Source organism: Podarcis filfolensis (genome assembly GCF_964270895.1).
Source record: "Podarcis filfolensis genome assembly, chromosome: 13".
Lineage (NCBI taxonomy): Eukaryota > Metazoa > Chordata > Lepidosauria > Squamata > Lacertidae > Podarcis > Podarcis filfolensis.
This window is the reverse complement of record NC_139615.1, coordinates 39,174,984-39,202,350: the sequence shown is the minus strand read 5'-3', so window position 1 is coordinate 39,202,350 and position 27,367 is coordinate 39,174,984. Positions and strand designations below refer to the sequence as shown.

At 47.7% G+C, this 27,367-nt stretch overlaps 1 protein-coding gene across 1 annotated transcript in view; it reads left to right on the top strand.

Annotated features, from left to right (window-relative positions):
* Positions 1-27,367, top strand: part of MAP3K14 (mitogen-activated protein kinase kinase kinase 14) — a 48,945-nt gene that overhangs the window by 16,222 nt on the left and 5,356 nt on the right. The window contains exons 2-14 of the mRNA XM_083582664.1: positions 5,101-5,373; positions 6,159-6,228; positions 7,470-7,683; positions 8,324-8,920; positions 12,485-12,622; positions 15,435-15,564; positions 16,503-16,634; positions 17,820-17,924; positions 19,806-19,969; positions 21,233-21,383; positions 22,930-23,238; positions 25,408-25,514; positions 26,409-26,553. Coding sequence (XP_083438790.1) covers positions 5,121-5,373; positions 6,159-6,228; positions 7,470-7,683; positions 8,324-8,920; positions 12,485-12,622; positions 15,435-15,564; positions 16,503-16,634; positions 17,820-17,924; positions 19,806-19,969; positions 21,233-21,383; positions 22,930-23,238; positions 25,408-25,514; positions 26,409-26,553 — 2,515 coding nt within the window. The 5' untranslated portion in view covers positions 5,101-5,120. The remainder of the gene's footprint in view (positions 1-5,100; positions 5,374-6,158; positions 6,229-7,469; positions 7,684-8,323; positions 8,921-12,484; positions 12,623-15,434; positions 15,565-16,502; positions 16,635-17,819; positions 17,925-19,805; positions 19,970-21,232; positions 21,384-22,929; positions 23,239-25,407; positions 25,515-26,408; positions 26,554-27,367) is intronic.

Genomic DNA, 27,367 nt, shown 5'->3' with positions numbered 1-27,367 from the left:
TTACTAAGAAACCAGAGGCCTTTCTCCTGGGTATTGTCGGCCAGAGTGTGTTAAAAAAGGACAGAACATTCTTTTTGTACGCAACAACAGCAGCAAGAATATTAATTGCCAAGAATTGGAAAACTCAGGAGCTACCCACTGTGGAAGAATGGCAGATGCAACTGATGGACTATATGCAATTAGCCGAGATGACCGGCAGAATTCGAGACCAGGGAGAAGAAAGGATGGAAGAAGACTGGAGGAAATTTAAGATTTATTTACAAAAATATTGTAATTTGGTTGAGTGTTGAATTGGATGCCAGTGCAGACAATTGTCTACCATTAAATTAGATTTAAGGCTGAATTATATGTCAAACCAAATTAAGATTATTAATTAAGATGAGTTAAATGATAATTTGTTTGAAATTAATTTAATAATGATGTAAGTGTATGCGGGAGGTGTGGGGGAGTCCCATGTAACAATTGAGAGATGTTAAATGGACAATGATAAGTTGTGCTTATCTAATATATGCTTTATTTGAAAACTTCAATAAATATATTATAAAAAAAAAAAAAAAAAGAAACCATTGCCTTTCACGTAGCCGCACTGGCAGGACCACCAATCATCCTGGGAATGAGCTGGCTGGCACTACATGATCCAGTAGTGGCATGGCACCAGCGGACAGTTGCTTTTGGGTCAGCTCACTGCTTGGAAAACTGTCACGGGGGGAAGCCCCGAGGATGGCCGTAGCCAGGGTGGCAGGGATGGCGGTGGGGGAAAAGGGGAAGGTACTGTCACAATACGCTGACCTGCAGGATGTCTTCAACGAGAAGGAAGCGGATAAACTACCCCCCCATAGGCCCTTCGACTGTCAAATCAACCTACTCCCAGGAGCTCAGCTACCAGTGGGTAAACTGTATGCCATGTCGGACAGGGAGATGCAGGAGTTGCGGGAGTTTATTGACAAGAACCTGAAAAGAGGTTTCATAAGAGAATCAAAGGCGGTGGGAGGCAGTCCGGTGTTCTTTGTGGACAAAAAGGACACTAAACAGCCCAGATTGGTCGTAGATTTCAGGGCATTGAACCTTGTATCGGAACCCGTGACCTTCCCAATGCCCAGGATTGACGATATTTTAACCAGGGTGAGGAAGGGGAAAATTTTTACCAAGCTGGACCTTCGGGGAGCGTACAATTTGATTAGGATGAGGGAGGGGGGTGAATGGAAAACCACCATGTTCACCCCTCTGGGGGCCTTTGTGTACCTCATTATGCCTTTTGGATTACAATCAGGCTCCGCCTGTTTTCAATCTTTCATGCACCACGTGTTGGGATCCCTGCTGTACAAGAATTGCGTGGCCTTTTTAGATGACGTGTTAATCTATTCGGACAACGAGGAGCAGCATGTCAGAGACATCAGGGAAGTGCTAAAGAGACTGCAGAAGCACCAGTTGTGGGTCAAACTGGAGAAGTGCCAATTCCACGCCCGAGAGGTCGAGTTCCTGGGATACAGGTTGTCGGACAAGGGCCTAGCTATGGACCCAGGCAAGGTGTAGGCGGTGCTGGAATGGAAGACCCCCAAGACCCGGAAGGATGTGCAGAGGTTCCTGGGGTTTGGGAACTTCTATCAGAAGTTCATCAAGAACTTCGCCCACTTAACCGCACCCATCACAGATTGTTTCAGTAGCAAAAAGAAGTTCGTCTGGACAGAAGAGGCACAGCAATCTTTTGAAAGGCTAAAGAGGGCGTTTGCTTCGGAAGAGCAGCTCTTGCACGTGGATCTGCAGAAGCCAATGAGGCTGGAGACAGACGCATCAGACCGAGCCGTAGGGGCGATGCTGCTCCAGCCTGGAGACCAGTCCAGCTGGAGGCTGTGTGCGTTCTTCTCGAGGAAGCTGAGCAAGTCGCAGCAAAACTACACGGTGTATGACCGGGAACTGCTTGCAATTTATGAAGCCTTTCGACGCTGGAGACATTTGTTAATAGGGGCGCAGCACAAGATCCAGGTGTGCACGGACCATAAGAACCTGGAATACTGGAGGACTGCACGAGTACTCAACCAGCAACAGGTGCGATGGGCTCAGGAGTTCTCCAAGTTTTTCTTCGAGATTCGGTATGTGCCGGGAGAGGAAAACGTCAGAGCAGACGCCCTCTCCCGGAAGCCGGAGTACATGGAAGGAGAAGGACCACCAGAAGCCCGACATGTGATCCCCGAGGACCGATGGGTGTGGGGGGGAGTATTAGTAGGGAGACGAGAACTAGCCGGGCTGACGAGGGACGATGAGTTCGCCCAAACCAAAATCAGGGAACTCAGGGGCATGGGGGAAAACCATGGGGGTTTTGAGGAGAAAGAAGGGGTACTGTATTACAGGGGAGCACTGTACGTACCAGGGGATGACTTGAGGAGAAGGGTACTCAAACAACTCCATGATAACCCGACGGCGGGGCATTTCGGTCAACACAAAACCATGTTGCTTGTCACCAGGCAGTTCTGGTGGCCAAGAGTGAGGGAAGATGTACGGGAGTACGTACGAGGGTGCGACTGCTGCCAGCGAGCGAAGGGGGAGAGGGCGGCGCCCGCGGGGTTACTGGAACCCTTACCCACACCGGGAAGACCATGGGAGGTAGTATCCATAGATTTTATGACCGATTTGCCCAAGTCAAGAGGCAAAACAGCCGTCATGGTGGTTGTTGACCTGTTAACAAAAATGTGCCATTTTATCGCTTGCTCGCATGCGGTGACGGCAGAGGAAACTGCCAGGCTGTTTGTGGATCACATCTTCAGGCTGCATGGCGCCCCCTTGAGGGTTTTGTCCGACCGAGGGAAGCAATTTACTTCCAGGTTCTGGAGGAAGCTCATGAGCTTGCTCCAAGTCGAGGTGAGCTTCTCGACGGCCAGACACCCGGAGACCAACGGGCAAGCGGAAAGAGCGAACAGTATACTCCAACAATACCTACGCTGCTATGTCAGCGAGAGGCAGAACGATTGGGTGGAGAAACTAGCGCTGGCCGAATTTGCGTACAATAACGCGGAACATGTGTCCACGGGAATGAGCCCGTTCATGGCCAATTATGGGTGTCACCCCAGGGCCTTCCCAGGGGAAGGGGAGGAGAGGTGGAGTGTACCGGCAGCGGAGCAGTTTGTGGAAGAAATGGAGGCCTTACACTAACAACTTAAGATGAACTTGGAACGGGCCAAGGAAGTGTACAAGAGGCAGGCAGACAAGCACCGTAGGGAAGGAGAAACCATACAGGTTGGGGAGCAGGTGTGGCTGTCAACCCAAGGGTTACCGTTCAAGGGAGGTTGCAAGAAGTTGCGGCCAAGGCGGCTGGGACCTTTCGAGGTGACACAGCAGGTTAATCCCGTGGCCTTTAGGCTCAAGTTGCTGACCAGCATGAAACTACACCCGGTGTTCCATAGGTCTTTACTCTCACCATATAGGGAGGGACTGGAATTTCCAGGGCGAGAGAGAGAGCTCCCCACACACCCACACGTAGAGGAGAGGGAACTTAGTAGTCAAGCCATGGAAATACTCGATTCAAGATGGCGAGGGGGACAGGTGGAGTATTTGGTGGCTTGGGAGGGGGAACCCGAGTTGGAAAACACGTGGGTTCCTGCGGAAACCATCAGGGATGAGTATCTCCGGGGGGAGTTTCACAGCAGGTTCCCAAGGAAGCCCAAACCAACAGCGAGGTTCTGGGAGGAGCAATTTGGCACCACAGATGAGGAAGAAGATTTTATGGGGTTTCCGGCCTCCGAAGAGGAGGGAGGAGAGGTATCCGAGGGAGAGGAATCGGACTGGGAAGATTACCCTGTGCGAAGAGATAGCAGCAGGTGGAGAGCAATGTTTGAATCTTCAGAGGATGGGGATAGCTCCTTCCGGGGATTCCCCGCATCACCGTCAGAGGAAAGGGAGGAATTTAGGCCAAAGGAACGGGACGGAGGTGAGGGGGGTCCTGTGGGGGAGGTGGATGTCAGGGAACTGCCATCGGAGCCAAGAGTGGAGGTAAGGCTCCCCAACGATGCAGGAGAAGGGACCAGCAGGGAGAGAGAGAACACTTCCTTTGGGGAAGGAAATCGGCGTGACACCAGGAAGAAAGGGGAGCAGGGAAGGACTTCGGAGAGATGGCTCCAAGACTCTTCCACAGAGACCAGCGGGGAGAGCCCAGGACCTCCGCTGGCCACGCCCACTCTGCGCAGAAGACTTCTGCGCAGGGAGGCTAGGCAGAGACTTGGCGTCAAAGAGCTTTTATGTTGGAAGAAGTTCAGGAAACGCCCACTGACGGATTCTGCCAGTGACTGACACAGCCACGGAGAAAGGGCTGTCCAGCCAGGGAAAGGTTTAGCCAGACAACGTTGCCTTGAGCAGCAGCCACCTTACGCACGAGCAACCCCCAATTCCCTTTACACCACCCTTTCTGCATTTTACTTCCCCTGATCCCCCCCTCCCCCCCCAATTTCCTGCAGGCGCCCATCATATGTGAGAGATGGACTTGGGAGAGATATGTATTTATAGCTGGTGTGTGTTGGGGGGGGGGAGATAGGAATGTGTGGCCTGTGTGCATGTGTGGTTTGCCTGAGAGGGACATGTGAATTATGAGCAAGTGAGAGAGATAGGTCTGTGGTCCGCATGTGTGTCATGGGACCACCTTGCATATTTCCCCCGCTAGTGAATGCTCCCTGTTATCAGACATCATAAGTGTGTTTGTGAGAGGGAAGGAGAACTCAATACAGTGGTACCTCGGGTTAAGTACTTAATTTGTTCCAGAGGTCCATTCTTAACCTGAAACTGTTCTTAACCTGAAGCACCACTTTAGCTAATGGGGCCTCCTGCGGTTGCCGTGCCGCCGGAGCACGACTTCTGTTCTTATCCTGAAGCAAATTTCTTAACCTGAAGCACTCTTTCTGGGTTAGCGGAGTGTGTAACCTGAAGCGTATGTAACCTGAGGTACCACTGTAGTGTGTGGTCTCCACATTCTGGACCATGTGCTGAGATTCCTGCACTTAGGGGGTTGCCCTAGATGTTCTCAAGGGTCCCTCCTTACCCCATTGTACTATGGTTCTATGAAGAGAGGGCATCTATTCTAATGGCTTGTTCTTTTTTGTGGGATTTATCTTCCAGCCTTCTAGCAAAAGGAGGAGATGGCCGTAATGGAAATAGCTTGCCAAGATGCTCCAGTTACCGTTGGGCACCCAAAGGAGCTTCCTACGGATAAAGGACCGAAGGAGCTGGTGACTGAGAAAAAGAGCAGCGTTTGCAAAGTAGAGGATCCAGAGAAAAATGTGTTCCAGGGACCGTGGAAGATTCTGAGCGACGTGATTGCCAAAGGAACTGCCAAGGAAGACAGTGGGAAAGGGAGCTTAGCCTCCATCTCCATCATTGCCCAGGCAGAATGTAAGTGGGGAGCTGCAACGCTGAGTGGATGGGGGGCTAAAATTGGATTGTGGCTGGGGGTGAAGCTGTAGCTGTAGCTTTCTGCATCAAAATCCTCTAGCAGATCTGCAACCCCATCAGGCCAACTAATGGGAAACTTGTTCACCAGACATACCCCATGATTGCTGTTGCTTCACTCACCAGCCATAGCAGGAGGATCCCAACTGCTGAGGTATAAGGAGCTGGTATGTCAGAATAACATTTTATGCAGTAGTAAATAGAAGAAACCAAACAGATGCAACTCTTCTGGGGCTCAGATTCTGGGAAATACAAGCGGTTTAGTTAGAATACCGTAGGAAAGATCAACAATTATGAGGCACAAGAGAAATTGAAGTGTTAAAACAGGGCTACTTTATCCATGCCCAGGAGCCTTTTTTCCACTGAGCCGTCCTATGCTGTATTGTAAACAGCTCCTGAAACACTCCAAATTTTGAAGCTGCTTGCGAAGCAGTTAGCATGTTCCTCCCCGCCAGACACAAATCCTAAACTCCCATGGACATTGATACCAAATATTCAGTTATTTGGATTCTGGCTTGCATATTTTTTCATCCAGAATTGTGATTCCTTCCCACATCTCCTCAAACAGAATACTCAACAGTCCCTCTTGGTGATCTCGTGGCTCTTTTGGGAGTTAAGTTTTGACATCCTCCTTCGCTACAACAAAGCTGATTTCCAGAAGATGGTATGACTCTGGCATTTCCTGCCTCACCCTGGCTTGTATTGGCCTTGTTTGCTTTCCCCTGCAGGTGAGATCAGCCAGGAGTTCAGCCCTACATATTCTGAGAGGCCTTTTCTTGCTGACACCAAACGATTCAGGTAAAGTCTCCCCTGTAACACAGAAAGAGCCACAGATCTCAATTGCATTGTGGGGCGGGAACTTTGATTCTAGAATGCATCTTCTACTCCATCTTAACCCTGTATCCTAGGAACAGGATTTGCTTTGAATACCCAATATTCACAATGGAGTTTAATATATATGAGGCCTAGTTCTCATGTGATGCTGAGCCAAACAATGGCTTGGTGTGTTTTATGCAGGCTTGCGTGGAGAACATGGCTCCTTTGCTCCTGCCATCATTTTTGCTGCACCATGCTGAACTTAACTATGGCTTGGCTTAGCGTGTCCTTTGAACCTAGCCTTGTGGCTTAGCTCTCTCTAATCACAATCTGTAACCAAGGTTTGCTCCCAGATGACATGCCAAGTCCAAGCTATGGCTTAGCTGAGCACAGCAGGGGAATCACGCACTAAACTGTGGTTTGGAATAGTGTGAGGTATGAACGAGGCCTAAGCCTATGACTTTGAATGCTTTAAGTAATAGAAAGGATGGGAAGCTGCAGAGTGAGGGAACATCCAAGTTATTGTGTATTATTTTGTACCTGAGTTCTGATAAAAGCACAAAGTACATGGGGTTGAGCTGAACACTCATCCATGTGTGTGTGTGTGTGTGTAAGAAATAATTGCGTATTGGTACAAAGGGTAAAATGTCTCCTACCGAAAAATCAAATTTTTTTTTGTTTTTCCATAGTTGTTGATGGCTGTTGTTAAGCCACTGTCTCACTCCCACTGCCCCTTCCCACTGCTTTTTAGGGCTGCTTCTCCTTCCCAGAATGATCCTAGCCAATCAGAGATCACATGGTAAACATGACTACACCTCTGAGGTCAAACAAGGCCGATTCAGAATAAGGGCAATTCTTTCAGCATTGCAGCCCCCTCACTCCCAATAGACTAACCCCCAAAACATTGTTGAAAAGGAGAGAGATGTATTTTGTACTTTGACCGTGCAAAATATGCATTTTAAGAAATGGACTTATGTCACATAAATTAAAATTAGTGTTTGTTGCACTATTTTTGTTTGTTTGTTAATGCAGTGTCTCGTATAATCCATTGCCAAAATGGAATTCCATTTTGTGGCCAAGAAGCTTCGTTGTTCTTAGGATCTAGAGGTTCTTCTAACTTCTCCTTTTATAATTCTTAGTTTTCAATTCAGCTAGAGAAGGCCATGTTATGTCGCTGCCGCTTTTAAACTAAAATACCTTTGCAATACCCTTCTCTGTGCCAGCCGGTCTTGTAGCCTCGATCAGATCCCCAACAATGTGGCCTACGCAACTGAGGGCAAAATTGCCCCAGCCTACAGGAAAGCCATGCATCGTGGCAAGTCCCGGAAGAAACGGCGAAAGAAAAGATCCCATCTTCTGACACACAAGGAGTCGGCCTCCCCACCTCACAAGCCAAGAACCCCAGAGCAGGAGAGCTGCACGCCAATTCCAGTGCAGGTAAGGCCTTTTCTATGTTTTCTTCAATCATGCCCAGGTATAGGACTTTCTTGACGCAGGTGGCGCTGTGGCTTAAACCACAGAGCTAGGACTTGCCGATCAGAAGGTCGGCGGTTCGAATCCCCGCGACGGGGTGAGCTCCCGTTGCTCGGTCCCTGCTCCTGCCAACCTAGCAGTTCGAAAGCACACCAGTGCAAGTAGATAAATAGGTACCGCTGCACTGGGAAGGTAAACGGCGTTTCCGTGCGCTGCTCTGGTTTCGCCAGAAGCGGCTTAGTCATGCTGGCCACATGACCCGGAAGCTGTACGCCGGCTCCCTCGGCCAATAAAGCGAGATGAGCACCGCAACCCCAGAGTTGGTCACGACTGGACCTAATGGTCAGGGGTCCCTTTACTGTTACCTATAGGACTTTCTTGGGAGTAAGAACAAGCGAAATCCCAGGCAACTGGTTTGCTGATACCTTCCGTTAAACCCGGAATCTGGCCCCAAAGAATTTTGAAATGCATTTTTGGCCTGGCACCTAAACATTTGAAATATTTTTTTCCCCAGACCCCGTCAGTGAGGCTTGTATTTTGGGAGCAGCCCCTGCTGAGAGAATCATTCCCTCCTTGACGTAACTCTTTCCCCCTTTACTTCCAGGAGGATGACTCGCCCTCGGACACCCTCTTCAGTAGCGCTTCCTGGCTTTCAAAGTCATGCAAGGATTTGGGCTGCGATCTCAGCCCCTTGGAGAAACCCAAACAAGCCCTACCTGCTGGCAGGTTGGACCACCTGAAGAATCGAGGAAAGCTAGAATTACACAAGCTGATCAGCCCTGCTCAGTGCCTGAGCCATGTCTGGAAGGCCCACACACAAGACATTTTGACCCCTCAGTCAGAGACTCCACACCCCTTCCCTTATCGGAAGTTCCCCCTTGATTTCTGTGGCTACAGTGACCTCTTTCCTCCCTTGAAACTCAACCCTCTGAGGACCCATCTCTTTGATGACCTTTCCTGTGTGGATGGTGAGCAACGCCTCTCAGGCCTGAGCTTGGAGCGGAGCTTCTCCAAATGTAGCCACCAGCCTGCAGAAAGCATCTCAGACAAGCTGTCCATGGAAGAATTTCTGGTGGATGCCTTGAAGGGAAGTGTAATCCTCGGAGAACCAAGAAACCTAGCTTGTTTAGCCAAGACCTGGAAAGGAGGTGGATTGAGTCCAAAGGGGATGGATGGAAATGAAGGGGTGCTGCTTATAGAGGTGAGCCTTCGCAAAAGCTGAAGCTAGGGGTGACAATGGCATCTTCCTCAGGGTAGATTCCATGTTCTGGGAAGTAAAGGACCAGAGCCGCCCATCACCTGGGGCCTTGTTTAAACTTCAGAACCAGAGTTTGGGTGCTATTTGGGTGGCTGGGGAGGTCTGTCCAGATGGGCGGGGTAAAAGTAATAAATTATTATTATTATTATTATTATTATTATTATTATTATTATTTATTGTAATACCTCATGTTACGTTTGCTTCAGGTTGAGCGTTTTCAGGTTGCGTCCTGTGGCGACCTGGAAGTAACGGAACGGGTTACTTCCGGATTTCGCCGCTCGCACATGCGCAGATGCGCAAAATGACATCATGCACAGAAGTGGCGACCTGCGCACGCGCAGACGCGGGTTGCGTTCTGTTCACGTTGCGAACGGGCTTCCGGAGCAGATCCCGTTCGCAACCAGAGGCACCACTGTATTATTATTATTATTATTATTATTATTATTATTATTATCATTCAGTACTGGTCCTGCTCACAGTAGACCCATTGGGGTTAATGGGCATGACTAACTTGGGCTGATTAATTTCATTGGGCCTACTCTGAGGAGGACTAATACACGTTTGGAAATATCTTGTGTTACAGCCTCCTTGGAATGTATCACTCGAGGCTGCAAGTGAGGGCTTGCTTGCTTGAGGGCTCCCTTCTGTGGGGGACATCACAAAAACAAACCCAGCGTTGCAAACTGTCAGGCCTAAGAGGGAAAAAATGAGGCTACTGCCTTTTGTCCTGACATGCTAGATCTCCACATGCAGGGAGGTTTTGATGAGTGGTAATTTCTTCACATGCTGTTTCAAGTGGGATAGCTTAGAAAGGGCTCCAGTACGTGATATATATTTCTCAGTAGACGAGACTTCTTTTTAATGTGATTTTAAAGCTCTTCACTGAGATAGGAGTTAAGTGAGGAGGACGGGGACTTTGCTTTCAAGAGTACTCCACCCTTTAGCTGTTCATGTGTGAACTCTGTCAGAGTAGGTGCCTCTTCTGGCAGCTCTGAAGAAAATAACTGTTTGCTGTCTAGAAAAGCAGAGGGAAAGGACTGTGGGGTATCACTGCATGCGCCTGATCTTACTTGTTAGGGGTAAAAGTGGATAAATACTCCAATGGGAACAGTAGGAGATGCTCACTCTTGAAGGACCCCTGCAGAAGTTGACAATGGGGATGAAGGATGTATTTTGGGATCAGCCGGGGGGGGGGGCGGGGATTGCCTATTGCTCACAGATAATTAAGTAAAAACTGAAGTGTGTAAGGCACAAAAGGGCTAGGGAGGAAGCCTGGATGTGAGAGGTTTGCCTGTACCCCCTGTCCCAATCCGTGCTTCAGGGGAGATGCTCAGGCAAGGACCATCAACCACACATGGGCAGGGACCAGAAGTGTTCTGATGTCCTGCATACATGATGTAGGATTGGGGAAGAGCTGCCACTTTGGGTGACCCATCTAACTTGGGTATTCCCACACAAGAGAATGTTTCCTATGAGGGGAAATCAAAGCATTTGAGGCTTTATAGATTGAAAAGGAAAAGGAAAAAAAAGCTGAATTCAGAGAGGGATACAAGAGTTTGGAATTGTGACTGGTGTGGAGAGAGAACTTTGTTTGGCCCTCAGTAGTAACAATGAACCCCTGAGTCGCTCAGTGAAATTGGTTGGTGCTAGATTTGGGATGGACAAAATGAAGTATTTCTTCATGGAACACACAGCGGGCTTCTAGAATTCATTAATGCACGATGTGGAGATGGCCACTCGGTTAAATAGTTTTCAAAAGAATTAGACCAATTCACAGCTGTGTGATTTTAGGATTTAAACAATGCAGTGTACGCCTGAATAACACTTGCTAACGGGAATATCACTGGGGATGTCATTGCCTCTGGGCCTTGTTTGTAGGGTTCCTAAGATTACCTGGCTGTATGATGCCCTAGCCTAGATGGACCTTTTGGTCTTACCTGTCAAGCAATATTCTTTACGTGCTTTAAAGCACTTTTAATTTTTAAAGGAAAGTTAGTGGGAACAGTTACTCAGAAAAGTTAGGAAATCTTTCCATGTGGTGGTATAAACTGCAGGAATCTCTCTTTGCAAACAATTTGAGCAAGATCCTTTTCATAGCTAGAAGGGAGCTGGATATTTATTTCCCCCAGTTGAAGGTGTGGTCTCTGCTTCATTTTTTGAAGACCTGTGTTGCTTTCTGAAAGGTACGGTTCTGCTGTGCATCTATTCAGCGATTGAGCTAGAAGGTCTTTGGTCTTTAGCAGTGCAGATTCTGTGCATTTGTCCATCACAAACCAGCCCAAAGGGGACTTGCTCCTCTGGTTTATTTCATATGTATAAAATCAGTGTTCAACAAATCATAGAGTTGGAAGGGACGTTGAGGATCATCTAGTCCAGCGGTTCTCAACCTGTGGGCCCCCAGATGTTGTTGGACTACAACTCCCATCATCCCTGAGCTCTGGCCTTGCTAGTTAGGAGTGATGGGAGTTGTAGTTAAACAACATCTGGGGACCCACAGGTTGAGAAAGGCTGATTCTAGTCCAGCCCCCTGCAAGGCAGGAATATGCAGCTGTCCCATATGGGGATCGAACCTGCAACCTTGGCATTATCAGCGCCATGCTGCAACCAGCTGAGCTATGGGGGCAGGAAAGTGATCACATGGCATGAATGCACAGCATTGGAACAATCCTTCTCCTGCACTCGATGGGTAAGCTTAGGGACAGATAGCAGACATCTCAAAATACTTTGGAAGCAGGGCTCCTCAAGAGTGGTTTTAAGGTATTGCATTTTGCAGGGGGGGTGTTGACAGTGAGTCTCAAGAAGGGTGTGATGAGCCACACTGGTGTGGCAGGAGAGAACGGCAGGTGTGGCAGGAAGATTCAGGGACAACCAGAAACAGTATCCACAGCTTTCTTCAAGAGCATTGGCTATTCTACCGTTCTCCATAACATATTGGTGTGAACAGGGATTTTCAACTCATCAGAAAAAAAGAAACGCTTATTTGTGTTGGTGAGGAGATGAGAGCTTGTTTGTCTCAGATAAGACCTAACATAAATGAGATTAGCCAGCAAAAGCAAGCTTAAACCTCTCATTGAGCCTGTATGTAAGAGGCTGGTTTATAATTACATTTTTGGAATGACCCATAGTCTTAGGTAGCTGCATAAAAGATGTCCTATTATCATATTATAAAGTAGTTGTGTTCTGTGCTGTAGATCAAGCACTGCTTGGAGTTGTTTCCTTTTGTTTTCCAATGTATTTCTTGTCAATGAAAAAGTTGGTGTGGCACGAGCAAATTTTTATCCTGAAAGTCTGGCCCAGAGAAAAAAGTTTGAGAACCACTGCTCCAGAACGTCTGGTGGAAGAGGGAAAACCTGTAGACGTGTGGCCAGTTTCTTGGGTTAAATGACTTTAGCTAAACAGGCTGGCTCGGAAGTGCCTATGTCCCTGTACCCCTGTCACTGCCGTTGGCAGTTCTTCCCCCTTTCCTTGACCCCTGTTCCTTATCATACTGCTCTTGCCATCCCTCAGAAACTGAAAGCCGTGGATTATGAGTATCGCGAAGGCGTCCACTGGACCAAATGTCCAGGCTTGCTTGGCACAGGATCTTTTGGTGAAGTGTACAAAATGGAGGACAAGCAGACGGGCTTTCAGTGTGCTGCCAAAAAGGTATGCAAATGCCCCGAACCCAGTTCTGCCCGAGGCAAGGGAAAGCGAAATCAAAAGGGGAACTGAAAGCTCCTTCCCTTTCTGCTGGAGCTGCTGAGGGCTGGGGCTGGAGCAGTCGCTTTGCTGCAACTTGTTTGTGGCTGATCTCAAGGTCAAGGCGGAAGGCGTTGCCCTGGAGACACCGGGCGGTGGAATCTCCTGCCGTGCGTGGGTGTTGGGTGCAGCAAGCTATGTGGGGAGGGTTGCTCACAAAGTCCAAACTGATAGCCTTGATTTCTCTTGAAAGCAACTGGTGGCAGAGACAATATTTTAAAAGACAGAAGTGCTAAATAGCAGCAGCAGATAATTCTCCCCCCCCCCGCCCCTACCGACAAGTTTGCTTTTTTTGGTTTTACATATTAAAATTTACATTCTTACCTTACATAGACTGGGATTCCCACAAAAACCTGGACTTCCCTCCTCCCCTCCGTGGGTCCCATTATTGAACCGTTTCTGCTGCATCTTTTTTAAAATAACCATCCCAATTTTTATATCTTTATATCATCCATAGTTCTCATTACATTACAAGTGTTATTGCAATCCCACTAATGATTTTAACTGTTTACAGTGTTCTCCAAGGTAAGTTAAAAGTTTCCCCCATTCTTTATTAAAGTTTTGGTCTTCCTGATTTCTGATTTTTCCGGTCATTTTTGCCATTTCGGCACAGTCCATCAACTTAGTCTGCCATTCTTCTCTGATAGGGACTTTATCTTCTTTCCATCTCTGGGCTAGTAACAGCTGTGCAGCTATCGTCGCATCCATAAACAGTCTTTTCTGTTTTCAGAGAATTCTTCAATCTGATGATAGAAGCTGTAATTTTCCTGCACAGTGTTCACAGAATCATAGAATTGTAGGCTTGAAAGGGAGCCCGGGGGCCACCTAGTCCAATCTCCTGCAATTCAGGAAACCTGCCATAGATGTCTCTGGGTGGGCTCGAACTGCCAACCTTTCGGTTAGCAGCCAGATGCACTGACCCATTGGGGTTGCAGGGAGGGCAGTGGTGGCGATCTGTAGGGGAATTCTCGCAGCAATTTGATTGTATGGCCCTCATATGATACTGGTGTAGCTTAGCCGACCTATTTGTCTCCTGTCCTTTCCACAATGCACGTGCTCTCCAGACCCCAGGCTGTTCTCTCCAGATACTCTCCAGACCCCAGGCTGTTCAGCTCCAGCCACAGAACTGCTTCGTTCATCTTCACATCGTGATCACTGCTGTTAACACCCAGCTCCAGAGAAGCCCAGCCGGGGAGCTCGGGTGACAGAGCTGTATTTCCCTTCTGTGTCTATATTTGGAGGCACTTCCAGTAGGCTGAAGTCTCCGATTATGTGCCTCCTCCTTACTCGATATATCCCTCCCCATGCTGAACTCTCCTCCTCCTCCTCCTTCCCCGCAGTCTCATGTTCCGATCTAAACCCACTTCGGCTATCGTTCAGCAGCCAAACACGCCAGTGACTCATATTTTCCTCCTTATCTTCAGCAAGCTCTGCGCTTGGCCAGACGATAAACCATCTGCTTTCTCTTTAGCCCTACTCTTGGCCTTAGCTGCAATTGCTTAAAAAACACACACACACATAACCAGGCTGCATTTTGAATGCTTGTGTTGAAGGGAAAAAAGTAACCCGATACTGCCTCAACATGTGCCATGAGACTCCCCTGTAGATTCCTCTTTGCTTGCCATTTTTGTGGCTCGGAGAGTTTATTATTTGCTACATCCCTGCAACAACAGTCTGGTGGGCTGGGGCACATCAGTCAGTGGACTTTAGCTCTGCCGCTACCACGGCCACCCTGCGCTCTCATGGTCAATGCTCACAGCCCTTTCTTTCCCTGGGCTCTCTTTATGGACGTGGGTGGTGCTGTGGTCTAAACCACTGAGCCTCTTGGGCTTGACAATCAGAAGGTTGACAGTTCAAATCCCTGTGACGGGGTGAGCTCCCGTTGCTCGGTCTCAGCTCCTGCCAACCTAGCATTTTGAAAGCATGGCAGTGCAAGTAGATAAATAGGTACCACTGCGCCGGGAAGGTAAATGGCGTTTCCGTGTGCTCTGGCTTCCGTCACGGTGTCCTGTTGCACCAGAAGTGGTTTAGTCATGTTGGCCATATGACCCGGAAAGCTGTCTGTGGACAAAGGCCGGTTCCCTCGGCCTGAAAGCGAGATGAGCACCGCAACCCCATAGTCACCTTTGACTGGACTTAACTATCCATGGGACCTTGACCTTGACTTTGACCTTGACCTTTGCCTTATGGTTTTCATGAACCCCTCTGTCATCTCGGCTCCTCCTTTCCCTGTCTCCAGGTCTCCTCTGGCAGCTGTTTCCTCAAGTTCCGCATTTCAGGCCCATGTCACCTGCGGCCTGCTTCCTTCTGCCGACCTGACTCTCCCTTAACCGGCTTGTCAGCCATCTCCACCCACAACTTACACACTTTTAGGCCCCAGTAAGCCTTCTGTTTCCAGCTCTCCACCCACTGAGGTAGACACCATTGTTTTCTAATTAAAGTGGTACCTTTGTTCTTGAATGTAATCCATTCTAGGAGTCCATTCGACTCCCAAAACCGTTCGAAAACCAAGGCGTGGCTTCCAACAGGCTGCAGGAGCTTCCTGCACTCAGGCGGAAGCTGCGTCGGACGTTCAGCTTCTGAAAACGTTTGCAAACCATAACACTTTTGGGTTTGCGGTGTTTGGGAGCCAATCTGTTCGAGTACCAAGCCCTTTTGGAACCAAGGTACCACTGAACGTAGAGTGAACCCTCCTGCCATCTTGCTCTCTTCAATCCAGGTGCGGGTCGAAAACTTCCGTGCAGAGGAGCTGATGGCGTGCACTGGAGGGGTGCATGCCAAAGTCCTCCCGTTATACGGAGCGGTGAAGGAGGGCCTGTGGATTACTCTCTTCATGAAGCTAATGGAAGGTAGGTAAGAGAAAGGGAGCCCCGTGTGAGCAGCAGCAGCAGCAATTTGCAGCTTACTGCATAGGCAAAGTACAGTGGTACCTCAGGTTACATACGCTTCAGGTTACAGACTCCGCTAACCCAGAAATAGTGCTTCAGGTTAAGAACTTTGCTTCAGGATGAGAACAGAAATCGTGCTCTGGCGGCGCGGCGGCAGCAGGAGGCCCCATTAGCTAAAGTGGTGCTTCAGGTTAAGAACAGTTTCAGGTTAAGAACAGACCTCCGGAACGAATGAAGTACTTAACCCGAGGTACCACTGTAATGAGACCTGGCATGGAAATAATTTGGGGGACCAGCAGAGCGGCTAATCATGGTTAAGTTTCATCTGGTGAGTTCCGCTATAACTATGCATGTGTCAGAGACTGGACAGAGGAGGAATGGTGGGAACCGCCTCCCCATCCTGGCCCTTCCAGAGAAGAGGAGGACAGTATAGATTTACAACATTGGTTTGCGGCAGGTCATAACTCAGAGGCACATGAGGGGGAAAGCTGCGAAATAATGAGAGAGGAGCAGGAAGCAGCAGCAGGGTGGGGAGCGACAGCTGACGGACTCAGTATCTTTAGAAAGCATTCCAGACCCCCCTTCTCCCAGAACCTGGAGGGCATTTAAAGTAGGAGAGCAGAGAGCTCAGAGGCAGAAGGCGCAGATCAGTCACCATATAATGAGAGAGATGGGTGGGTTTCCACTCGGAGCAGCACCATTACTCCTAGAGGGAGCATTTCTAAGCCTCACTATGTGAATATTGAATAAAAGACTTGGTAAGAGCTTCTTGTCTATTACCGGCAGCCTGCTGTGGGGGAGAGGATTGGATTCCCTGAAGCCCAACAGTGCGCCACTTTTTAGAGGAAAAAGTGGGATACAGAGGGAATAAATAAAATAACAGCAATTCTTCCTTGCAGGTGGGTCCCTTGGCCAGCTCCTGAAGCAACGTGGTTACCTGCCGGAGGACCGAGCTCTTGATTATCTAGGCCAAGCGCTGGAAGGCCTGGAGTACCTTCATGCTCACAGCATTCTCCACGGAGATGTGAAAGGTACATACCTTGTTGCTGAAGTGGCTTCTGGGTAGCAGAGAGCTGGCTTTCCCCCATTGGATTGGCTCTCTTGCAGCTCTTGAGAGGGTGGAGAGCAGGGTTTTGACATGGTTCTCACTGAGGTTGCCCACCTGTCTGGCTTTGCCATTTCTGACATGGTTGATAAGAATTCTCCACCCCACAAACGACACGTCAAGGAGAAGGATTTCTCGCTTAGCCTTCTTCCAGCGGCGCTAGTTTCTGCCACTGTGGAAGGTCGTGCGGAGGAAGAGTCAGTCCTGCGATTTTCCACTCCTGCTCTAAAGCAGCACGGATGAGACACGGGTTTCTCATCTGAAAAAAGAACCAGGCCTTGTTGTTGCTCAAAGCTTGAATCCTTCTTGTCCCTTACCTTTCCCGCCCCGACCTGGCCACAGTGATCCATGCGACAGTCACCTCCAGGCTTTACTACTGTAATTCGCTCTGCGCGGGGCTGCCCTTGAAGCTGTCCCAGAAACTCCAGCGGGTGCAGAATGCAGCAGCGAGTCTCTGCCATGGGAGCATATTCACCCAGTGCTTTTCCAGCTGCACTGGCTCCCGGTGGAGTACAGGGTCAGATTTAAGGTGCTGGTGTTGACCTTTAAAGCCTTTCACGGCCTAGGACCCTCGTACCTACGGAACCGAACCGCCTCTCCCGGTATGCCCCACAGAGAGCCTCAAGGTCCATAAATAGCAACACCCTAGTGGTCCCGGGCCCTAAGGAAGTTAGATTGGCTTCAGCCAGAGCCAGGGCCTTTTCAACACTGGCTCCGGCCTGGTGGAACGCTCTGCCTCATGAGACCAGGGCCCTAGAGGATCTGATTTCTTTCCGCAGGGCCTGTAAGACAGAGTTGTTCCGCCTGGCCTTTGGCTTGGCGCCAATTTGATTCCCTCCCCCTCTTTCTTTTTTCTTTTTCCTTTCTCCTCCTGTGATGAGGCTGCATTTTAATATTTTAATGTTTCAATATTTTAATTGTATTTTAATCTTGTTTTTAAGTTGTATTCATTCAACTTGTTTTTATTATTGCTTGTTAGCTGCCCTGAGCCCGGCCTTGGCTGGGGAGGGTGGGGTATAAATAAAAATTACTATTATTATTATTATTATTATTATTGGGACGCGCCTGGATCTCGATGGCAGGCAAACCATTGTGACCTTTTCCTTGCCAGCTGACAACATCCTCCTGTCCAGCGACAGAAGCCACGCTGTCCTCTGCGACTTTGGTCACGCAGCTCACCTTCACCCGGATGGCATGGGGAAGCATTTGATGACGGGTGAGTTACAGTCAGTTCAGCAAAAGGTCGATGATATGCCCCGAGCCTATGTTTAGGCTTCTTCGCATGTTTTCATTTAAATGCCCTTAGCCTGCCTTGTAATAAAAATCATGGAGGTGTGCCCGCTCTGCCCGCTGTCAGTCCCGCGTGAAATATGCCACCACCCGGCCTCTGCATCCCCCTCTACTTCCCCTGGCATTATATTTGGGCATCAGTGGGGTTCTGTGTAATCCATGCCGAATAGATAAATTTCTATGCTCAGGGGGTCTATATTCTGTGCCAAGAAAGCTAGGGGTTCGTAGCTTGTATAAATTACGCAAATTGAGTTTTTCTGCATAGTTTTATTTTGGTTTTGCCAGCCCCAAAAGGGCAAGGGCATTGAAGGCCCACCTCCCAAGCACTGATGATCTTGCTCAGTCATCCCTCTGGCTTCTGAGATTTCAGGAGCAGTCATTATATGTACACTTTCAAACATATCCATGTGAACATAAGCGGTAGATAATGGCTTTTCCTAGAATGAAACAAAGCAATAATGCTTAGCATTTATGTGTTGTTGTTGTTTTGAATGTTCAAAGTGTCTTCCATGCCCTATGTTATTATAAAGCCGAGAACCAATAAAGTAGGGGTGGGATCCAGTGCTAGGTCTTACGGAGGAGACCATGGGTCACGAACCTTTTTGGATTAATGGGCACTTTTCAGATTTTGAGAGTGCTGGGGTTGGCAGTCACAAAACAGCTGCATAACACAAACTTAGAGAGACATGCACTCTTGACAGCCTTGTGTTTACCATGGGAAGTCAGCTATGTCCTGCTGGTGGAGAGCATGCAATCCTGGCCCCCAAAATGGAAATCGAGCGAGGTCTCAACCCAAGAAGAATGGCAACTTAAGTTGACAGAATATGCACAACTTTCAGATTTAACATACAGAATAAGAACAAGAAGAACATATGTTTAAAGAAGATTGGAAAATGTTGATTGAATATATGGGAAATAATTGTATACACCTGAAAATGCTGGCAGCATTAAGATAAATTCAGCAGCGTAAATATGTTTTGGTGGATGCAGTAATGGAATACTGAATGGTACAGTTTTTGTAAAATATGCAGGGATTGATGATATGTAAAATGAAACATGGAAAGAGAAGAAGGGAAGTCATTGATATATTAAGGATGTAAAATGAGTATTTTAAATTGTAAAATAGAAAATTTAATAAATTTAATAAAAATGTTATTAATTTTTTTATTTTACAATTTAAAACACTCATTTTACATCCATAGACATAGATATAGATATGTCATTGATATCTTATCTATATAAGAGATCATGCAATCCTGATTACACACAAACATCTGGCCAGATAGATTAGGCCAAGATATTGTGATTTGGCCAAGGGCCCCCTGTGTTTCATAACTGAGCAGAGATTTTCACCCAGATTCTCCACCCATTGTTGTCGCATGATGATGATAATGATAATGATAATGATAATGATAATAATAATAATAATAATAATAATAATAATAATAATAATAATAATAATAATAATATACCGCCTTATACCTGCAGGATAAAAGCACAATATAAAAAACCAAAACACATAACAAAAACAAAAACAACCTAGTACATTTTAAAAGGGCTTTAGATGCCTGGTTAAAGAGGAATGTTTTTGCCTGGCTTCTAAAGGTGGATAATGAAGCACCAGGCAAGCCTCTCTGGGGAGAGCATTCCACAAACAGGGAGTTTAGTCCAGCTTCAAGTCTGCTACACTACCCCAGGTCTCTTGTTTGGGTCCAAACTGCTACCCTTTCCCCTTTAAGAACCGCCTGTGCATGGGCTGCTTCTGCACAAGACCTTAGAGAGCAGATCTCCTCCATTGCATTTCCAGGGGATTATGTTCCTGGCACAGAGACCCACCTGGCCCCTGAGGTGGTGATGGGGAAGCGCTGCGACTCCAAGGCAGACGTCTGGAGCAGCTGCTGCATGATGCTGCATCTCTTGAACGGCTGCCACCCCTGGACCCAGTACTACAACCACCCTCTGTGCCTCAAGGTAAGTTGCATTTTCGCAGACGTGCAGGTGGGCTGGCCTGATTTAATCGGGGCACATTGGCATTTGGAAGGACAATCTCCCTTCCATCTTCAGGTATGGTGTGCACGGCTGCTAATCCAGGAAAGGGTGTAGTGGAGAGGAAGAGGGATTGATGGATAAATAATAAAGAAAAACACTTTGGAGAGGTGAGCAGTACCTTTCCTTGAAGGACCTCCCAGGTCCATCAATGATGGAAGGAAGCGGAAGAGGGCATTCTGGGGCATGGCTGTACCTTCCCTCTGGGGCTGCTTATGGCAAATGGTTTCTTCAACTTCTCTGCAGTCTCCCTGTGATGCTGTAGTTTTATCCTCTGTTCCTCTATAGTGGGTAGGTCTGTATCTTTCCATCTTTGTGCATATAACAGTCCTACCACTGTACAGTCATACCTTGGGTTACAGGCGCTTCAGGTTGTGTTTTTTCAGGTTACAGATGTGCTGAAACCTGGAAGTCCTGGAACGGGTTTCTTCCTGGTTTCGGCGGTCACACATGCGCAGAAGCGTCGAATCGCAACCCGTGTGTGTGCAGACGCGGCGCTGCGGGTTGCGAACGTGCCTCCCGCACGGATCACGTTCGCAACCCGAGCATACACTGTAATATATTGGAGTAATCTTCCATAGTCCTTTTCCAGATGTGCCCATTAACCCTAAAAGAAAGAGTTCTGGCTTACAGTTAATATTAACCTTTAAAATCTGCTGTACAGTCAAACCTCGGTTCCCAAACGCCTCTGTTCAGGAATGTTTTAGCTCCCGAAAACCCGGAAGTAAGTGTTCTGGTTTACGAACAGTTTTCTGAAGCCGAGCGTATGACGCGGCTTCCACTTGAGTGCAGGAAGATCCTGCAGCCAATCGGAAGCCGTGCCTCGGTTGTAGAACATTTCGGAATGGGCTTCCGGAACGGATTGCATTTGACAAGCGAGGTTTGACTGTGTCAGCGTACGTATTTGTATCCAATATTTTTTAGCCTTTTTACATGTCCACCACGGCATGGCAAAATGTCCCTTTTTGTCCTTGGCACTTCCAGCAAACATTTGAAATGCATTTATACATTCCAAATAGTTTCTCAGGCGTAATAAACCAACGGTACATCATCTTCTATTAAAACAACCCTCTTTAGGATCATAACACCTTGGATGACCTGTCCTGTCTAACAGACCTGCCTCCTCCTCCTCTGGTAGACATTGCCGCTTCTGATACCTGACATTTCCCCGTGTTTTCTATATTGCAGATAGCCAAAGAGCCACCTCCACTGAGAGAAATCCCACCCTCCTGCCACCCATCCACCGCCCATCTCATCAAGGCGGGTCTTGAGAAGGATCCGGCCCAACGGGCCTCTGCAGCGGAGCTGAGGGTGAAAGCCTGTGCGGCCCTTGAAAAGGGTGAGGACTTCCCACAGCTATTAAACAAGTGGCGGATTACCAGAGCCCAACAACTCGCTGGCGACAAAAAAGCTGCTTGCGGCATACAATGTGCTTTATTTGCTGCCGCCGCCATATGCTTGCTGCGTTGGCTTTAATAGGACTACTTGGATGTTGGCGCTAAGCAGATCTGGTTCTTGTGCTGTGAGTTAGAATGATGATGATGATGATGATAATAATAATAATAATAATAATAATTTTTTATTTGTACCCCACCCTCCCCTGCCAGAGCCGGGCTCAGAGCGGCTAGCATATAAATAATACAATATGCATAAAAACAAGCAATCAATCGATTAAAAAGCATCCCAAATAAATTAAAGTTAAAACTGGACAAATGACAATCCTCAGGTTAAAATTGAAAGCAGTTAATTCTCGCCAGGACCAACTGTTTCCACTGATATTATCAGGACCGTGAGCGGGCTGGGAAACCTCCTTCATGCTTGCTCTTATACAAAGGCCTGGTGGAACAGCTCCATCTTGCAGGCCCAGCAGAAGGAGGTCAAATCTCGCAGGGCCCTGGTCTCTTGTGAGAGAATGTTCCACCAGCCCTGGCTCTGATTGAGGCCAGTCTAATATCCCTGAGGCCCAGAATCTTCAGGGTGTTGTTATTTGCAGACTGTCAGGTCCTCCATGGGGCATACCAGGAGAGGTAGTCCCCAAGTGCTGACATCATCTGTGAGTGAGGGTGGGTGTCCCCCATCAATCACATAACACTTAGGTTTTTTACTGTCCTTAAATTTTGAATCCACAGCTGATGGTGTTCCGCACGTCAAGCATATTGGGCCCAATTCTTCAACCCTTGTTTCGCGCATTCCCGCCAGACAGCAGGGAGTGTGCCTTTATTTTCAAAATGCTGTTCCTGCCGTAATGCGTCACAGGCAACTTTTACAACTTGGGCTTTTGGTGGTGTAGCGAACGGGAAGGCTGCTGTTTTGAGGCAGGTTAAAAAGACTGCCTTTGGCCAGGTACGGCAGCTACAACAGGTATAATTTAGCCACAGGAATTCCAGGCGTTTGTAACCTGTTTGCTTTAACACACTGTGTGTGGCAGGTGAGGCCAGAGGCAAAGGTGGGAAGAGCTGTGGGTGTAATTCTTGCCTTTCTACCATAGGGTAACTTCTAAACACACACACAAACACACCTCCATCCAGACAAGCCAGAGCCATCAGATGTCAAGGACAAATTGCAGCTAGGAAAAAAAACACTTTGGGGTGAAACAGGACCAGGGAAGGGTGTGGCTTGGGGAGAGTTCTAGGGGCCAGGCAGAGAAATCTGGGGGCCTCATTTGGCCCTCAGACTTGAGGTCACACACACACACACACACACCACACACTCCCTGCCACTGGGTAAAGCTTTAAATGACCATCCCATCAATGTATCCTTTTTCTTCACTTAATGGCAGTCACCTGGGATTGAAAAGAAGCGAAACCTTCTGGGTGATTCCCTCCAGCAGAGGGATTCCCTCCTCTCTCTTTCTTCTGACCTAACATTTCCCCTTCGCTTTGCAGTGGGAGGCCTGAAGAGCCCCTGGAGAGGAGAATACAGACAACCCCGAAGCCTACACTTGGCCCCAGAGCCTAGTCTCCCAGACCCACCGCTGCCAATCCCGGAGCCTCCCGAAGGCCACACCCTCCCACTTCCCCGCCACGGTCTGGCCGAGAAGGCGCAGTTCATCCCTCTGAGCACGTGCAAGGAACTAATGCAGCCGTGCGACTCTCTGCAGCTCTGCTTCCTGCCTCCACTCAGCACCAAGAGGGGCAGTTTGACAGACTGGAGAACCGCATCCTTTGAACTTGAGCTTCAGCAGCTGGAGTTTGGTAATGACCGAACTGCGCTTCTCGTCTTTCTCTCTGGAAATGTGCCTTTATTCGTCATCTTGCTCTCAAGTCTCCTGCCTAGCGAGTTCTTTGTGTGCAGCTCTGCTGCCCCAGAGGTGAAGGGTTGTACGTATGGGGCAGTGCTACCTGCTTCCTATTGGTTGGCTGGAGGACCAGGCAAGGAAGGGGTGTGTGCTTAAAAGATAAAAAGGAGGGATGGAATTACATCTATGCACGGCGCCGATGTATCTTGTGCCCGGGTGGTTGTAGCAGAATAGAAGGAAGCATGGATAAGATGGGACATAGCGATTTAAAAGAACAAACCATCTCAGAACACTGAATATCTCCATTTTCAAGGTTAAAACGATAAATTGGGCTCCTTTCACTTACTGCAGGTATTGAAAAGGGAATCTTTTTTGAATTCCATATCTTGTCAATGGCACATTGCTAAATTTTATTGAAGCGGGGGTGAGGGTTTTTCAGAAGGATAGGGTTCCTTCCCCATCATGGTTCAGGTAGGAGAAGTGTTATCTGCACTTCTCCAGCTGCTCTTTATGCCCCATGTCATTTCCATTGCTTTCTTGATTTAGTTCATTGCCATTTTGGGTTTAGGACGATTTGCATCTGGTATAGCTGATTTCCACAGCGCCTTTGTTATATTGCTGAGATCATTGCTCTTGTCTTTCTCTGTACCTTTATGGAGCCTCACAGTGTATTGAGTCTTCTTTCAAATCCATGTAGAATAAATCCTATCATGATTTTAAAAATACACATACAGTCATACCTTGGATCCCGAACGCCTTGTGAGTCGAATGTTTAGGCTCCCGAACGCCGCAAACCCGGAAGTGAGTGTTCCGGTTCGCGAATGTTATTTGGAACACAAACGTCCGACGCGGCTTATGATTGGCTACAGGAGCTTCCTGCAGCCAATCAGAAGCCGTGCTTTGGTTTCTGAATGTTTTGGAAATCAAACGGACTTCCAGAACGGATTCTGTTCGACTTCCGAGGTACCACTGTATATGAAAAGGAACACTGAATAGCCTTCCATGAAGGAAACAGAATATGCTGCTGTTGTTTTAAAGCAGGCATAAGCAAACTCCTGCCCTCCAGATGTTTGGGACTACAATTCCCATCATCCCTAGCTAACAAGACCCAGTGGTCAGGGATGATGGGAATTGTAGTCCCAAATGTAGGTCTGTTTTAAAACAAGCAAATTTTTTTCATGATTTGAACTTTGTGGACTCAGTCGTTGCACATAAGAATCATCTGGTTCAAGGTTGAAGTATCTGTTACGACTGTAGGCCGATGTCTCCTAACATAAGTGGTGCCAAGCTGCTGTGAAAAGCAGCATGGTGAGGCTGCAGTTTTAAGCAGAGAAGCTGTGTGGGAAGGGGTTGCTGAACCCTTCCTCCACCCACCATTTCCTCTCCAGATGGCCTTATATCTGGACTTTGATTCCTAGCTCAGTGCAGCTCATGTTCTGAGCTGCCAGTTGTCACTATAACACGTTGATTTTATTTATTGAGAGCCTTGCTCAGGTCTTTCGATGCAAGCTTATTGGTGAGGCGCTGTGTAAATGAGGCAACACCAAATGAAGAAGAAGAAGAGTTTGGATTTGATATCCCGCCTTTCACTCCCTTTAAGGAGTTTCAAAGCGGCTAACATTCTCCTTTCCCTTCCTCCCCCACAACCAACACTCTGTGAGGTGAGTGAGGCTGAGAGACTTCAGAGAAGTGTGACTGGCCCAAGGTCACCCAGCAGCTGCATGTGGAGGAGCGGAGACGCGAACCCGGTTCCCCTGATTACGAGTCTACCACTCTTAACCACTACACCACACTGGCTCTGGGCTGACAGAGCGAGATACTGATTAGGAGGAGGAGCTTTTATGGAGCATTTGAAATGAGAAAGGCTGTGCTGAAGAGAGCGGGAGGTTAGGGAGTTAAATGGTGATAAAAATATGCACAGGATTTGTTTAAAACTGCATTGAGTACTTGGCAAATGTGTTCCAAAATCAATCAAATGTAGTTCTCTGAAAAATGGGGCAGAGCTGCATGGCACGACCCCACTTGACACTTGGAGGGGGGATCTGGAACTTGCTGAGGGCCAGGGGCTGTTACAGCGTGATATTTTGGCCTTCATTGTCATTGTAGTCTGTTTCCTTTCCCACAGAGCTGATTCGAAACAGCCTATCTCAGCCCTTCTCTCTGGAGGAGCAGGAGCAGATGTTGTTGTGCCTCAGCCTGGACAGTGCTCTCCCGTCAGATGCCAGTGAGAAGGCAAGTACATGAAGACAAGCAGGAGGGAGCCATGGGCTGCTTGCATTGTGCTGGGATGCGGATGGCGCTGTGGTCTAAACCACCGAACCTCCTGGGCTTGCCGATCAGAAGGTCGCCAGTTGGAATCCCCGTGATGGAGTGAACTCCTGTTGCTCTGTCCCAGCTCCTGTCAACCTAGCAGTTCGAAAGCACACCAGTGCAAGTAGATAAATAGGTACCACTGTGGTGGGAAGGTAAATGGCGCTTCCATGCACTCTGGTATCAGTCAGAGTGTTCCATTGCACCAGAAGCGGTTTAGCCATGCTGGCCACATGACCTGGAAAGCTGTCTGTGGACAAAGGCCGGCTCCCTTGGCCTGAAAGTGAGATGAGAGCCGCACCCCATAGTCGCCTTCGACTGGACTTAACCGTGCAGGGGTCCTTTACCTTTACCTTTTTCCTTGCATTGTGCCAATTCCCTGATTTGGTCCCAGAATCATCTCCTCCCTCTGAGCTGTGAAAACCTTTAGCGTGTGGCCCAGAAAGAAATTGGGACAGGTGCCTCCTAGTGTACATTTTAATGTATTTTTAATCTTTCTTGGAAGCCGCCCAGAGTGGCTGGGGTACAAATAAATTATTATTGTTGTTGTTGTTGTTGTTGGCTCCCAGGTCCTGCTTGTGAGCTCCCTATAGATATTAGCAGGTGCCTCTTTTTCTTTTCATACTGTTCCGGTAGTGAGAGAAGTGCCAGATTCTATGTCTTTTCCAGGTTTTCAGTCCTTTGGACATGCCTGGGAGTGGGGCTACCTGAAGTGAAGAAGTGACCCCCATACTGTGGGGCATTGGAAACTAGACCCGGCAGCCAACTGGTGTGCCTGCGGAAGAATGACATTGCTATTGCTTTCTGTTTCTCTAGGACTCATTGAAAACATCTCAGAGCCTGAAGGAAACCATGAGTTCTGGAGTGGGTTCGTGGAGCAGCCAAACAGATGGGCAGAGCAACAGCTGGAACAGCTGGCTGCATCTCAGCAGGAATACAGATATGCCCAACTACTTTGATGGTAGGTTCTGTTCTCGGTCCGTACGGTAGTAAGCAAGCCAGAGGCCAAATGGCTTCTTCTGCATTTGCTTGCCAAAGGCACTATTGTGTTAAACGGTTCCATTTTGTGGTGTGTTTCATTGGCACATGAATTAATAGTTGCTAATTAGACCGTGTAATCATTCTTAATAAACTAATAAACACTAGAATTGGGAGCAAAATTCGTTTTACATCAAATACCAGGATATAGTTGGCTGCCTTGCATTTCTCTTTTTTATGATTTTCAATTTTATACCTTTCAGTAATTTTACAATCATTTTGACAGTTCCTTCTCCCTCTTTCTGAGGTTTCTTAAATATATATATTTTTATTTTCTGCATATTCCAAATGAACTTACTCATTTATTCATGTACTTTAAATATATACTCTTATAAAAAAAACTGCAGGTTATTACAATAATCCTGCCAATGTTCTTACCTGTTTGCAGTTTATTTGTAAATATTCCATAAACCATTTCCATTCTTTTCTAAAAAGTTTGTTATCTTGATTTCTTATTTTTCCTGTAAGTTTCCCTGTTTCTGCATATTCCATAAGTTTTTGTAAAGGCTACCTTGCATTTCTCAGTGCATTTTGCCATTGCTCTTATCACAAAGAAGTCTGATCCTTTGTGATAGTGAGTTAGTTGTTTGGGGCCCTTGCAATGTGCCAGTAGGTGAGCAAATCCCACCTGAAAATAGCAACAGCCAGGAAGCATCCTGATAGATTTATTTGGCATGATCTTTAATGGACCAGAAACTGCTTTGTCAGATGTATAGAATGTTATCTTCAGGTGGCAA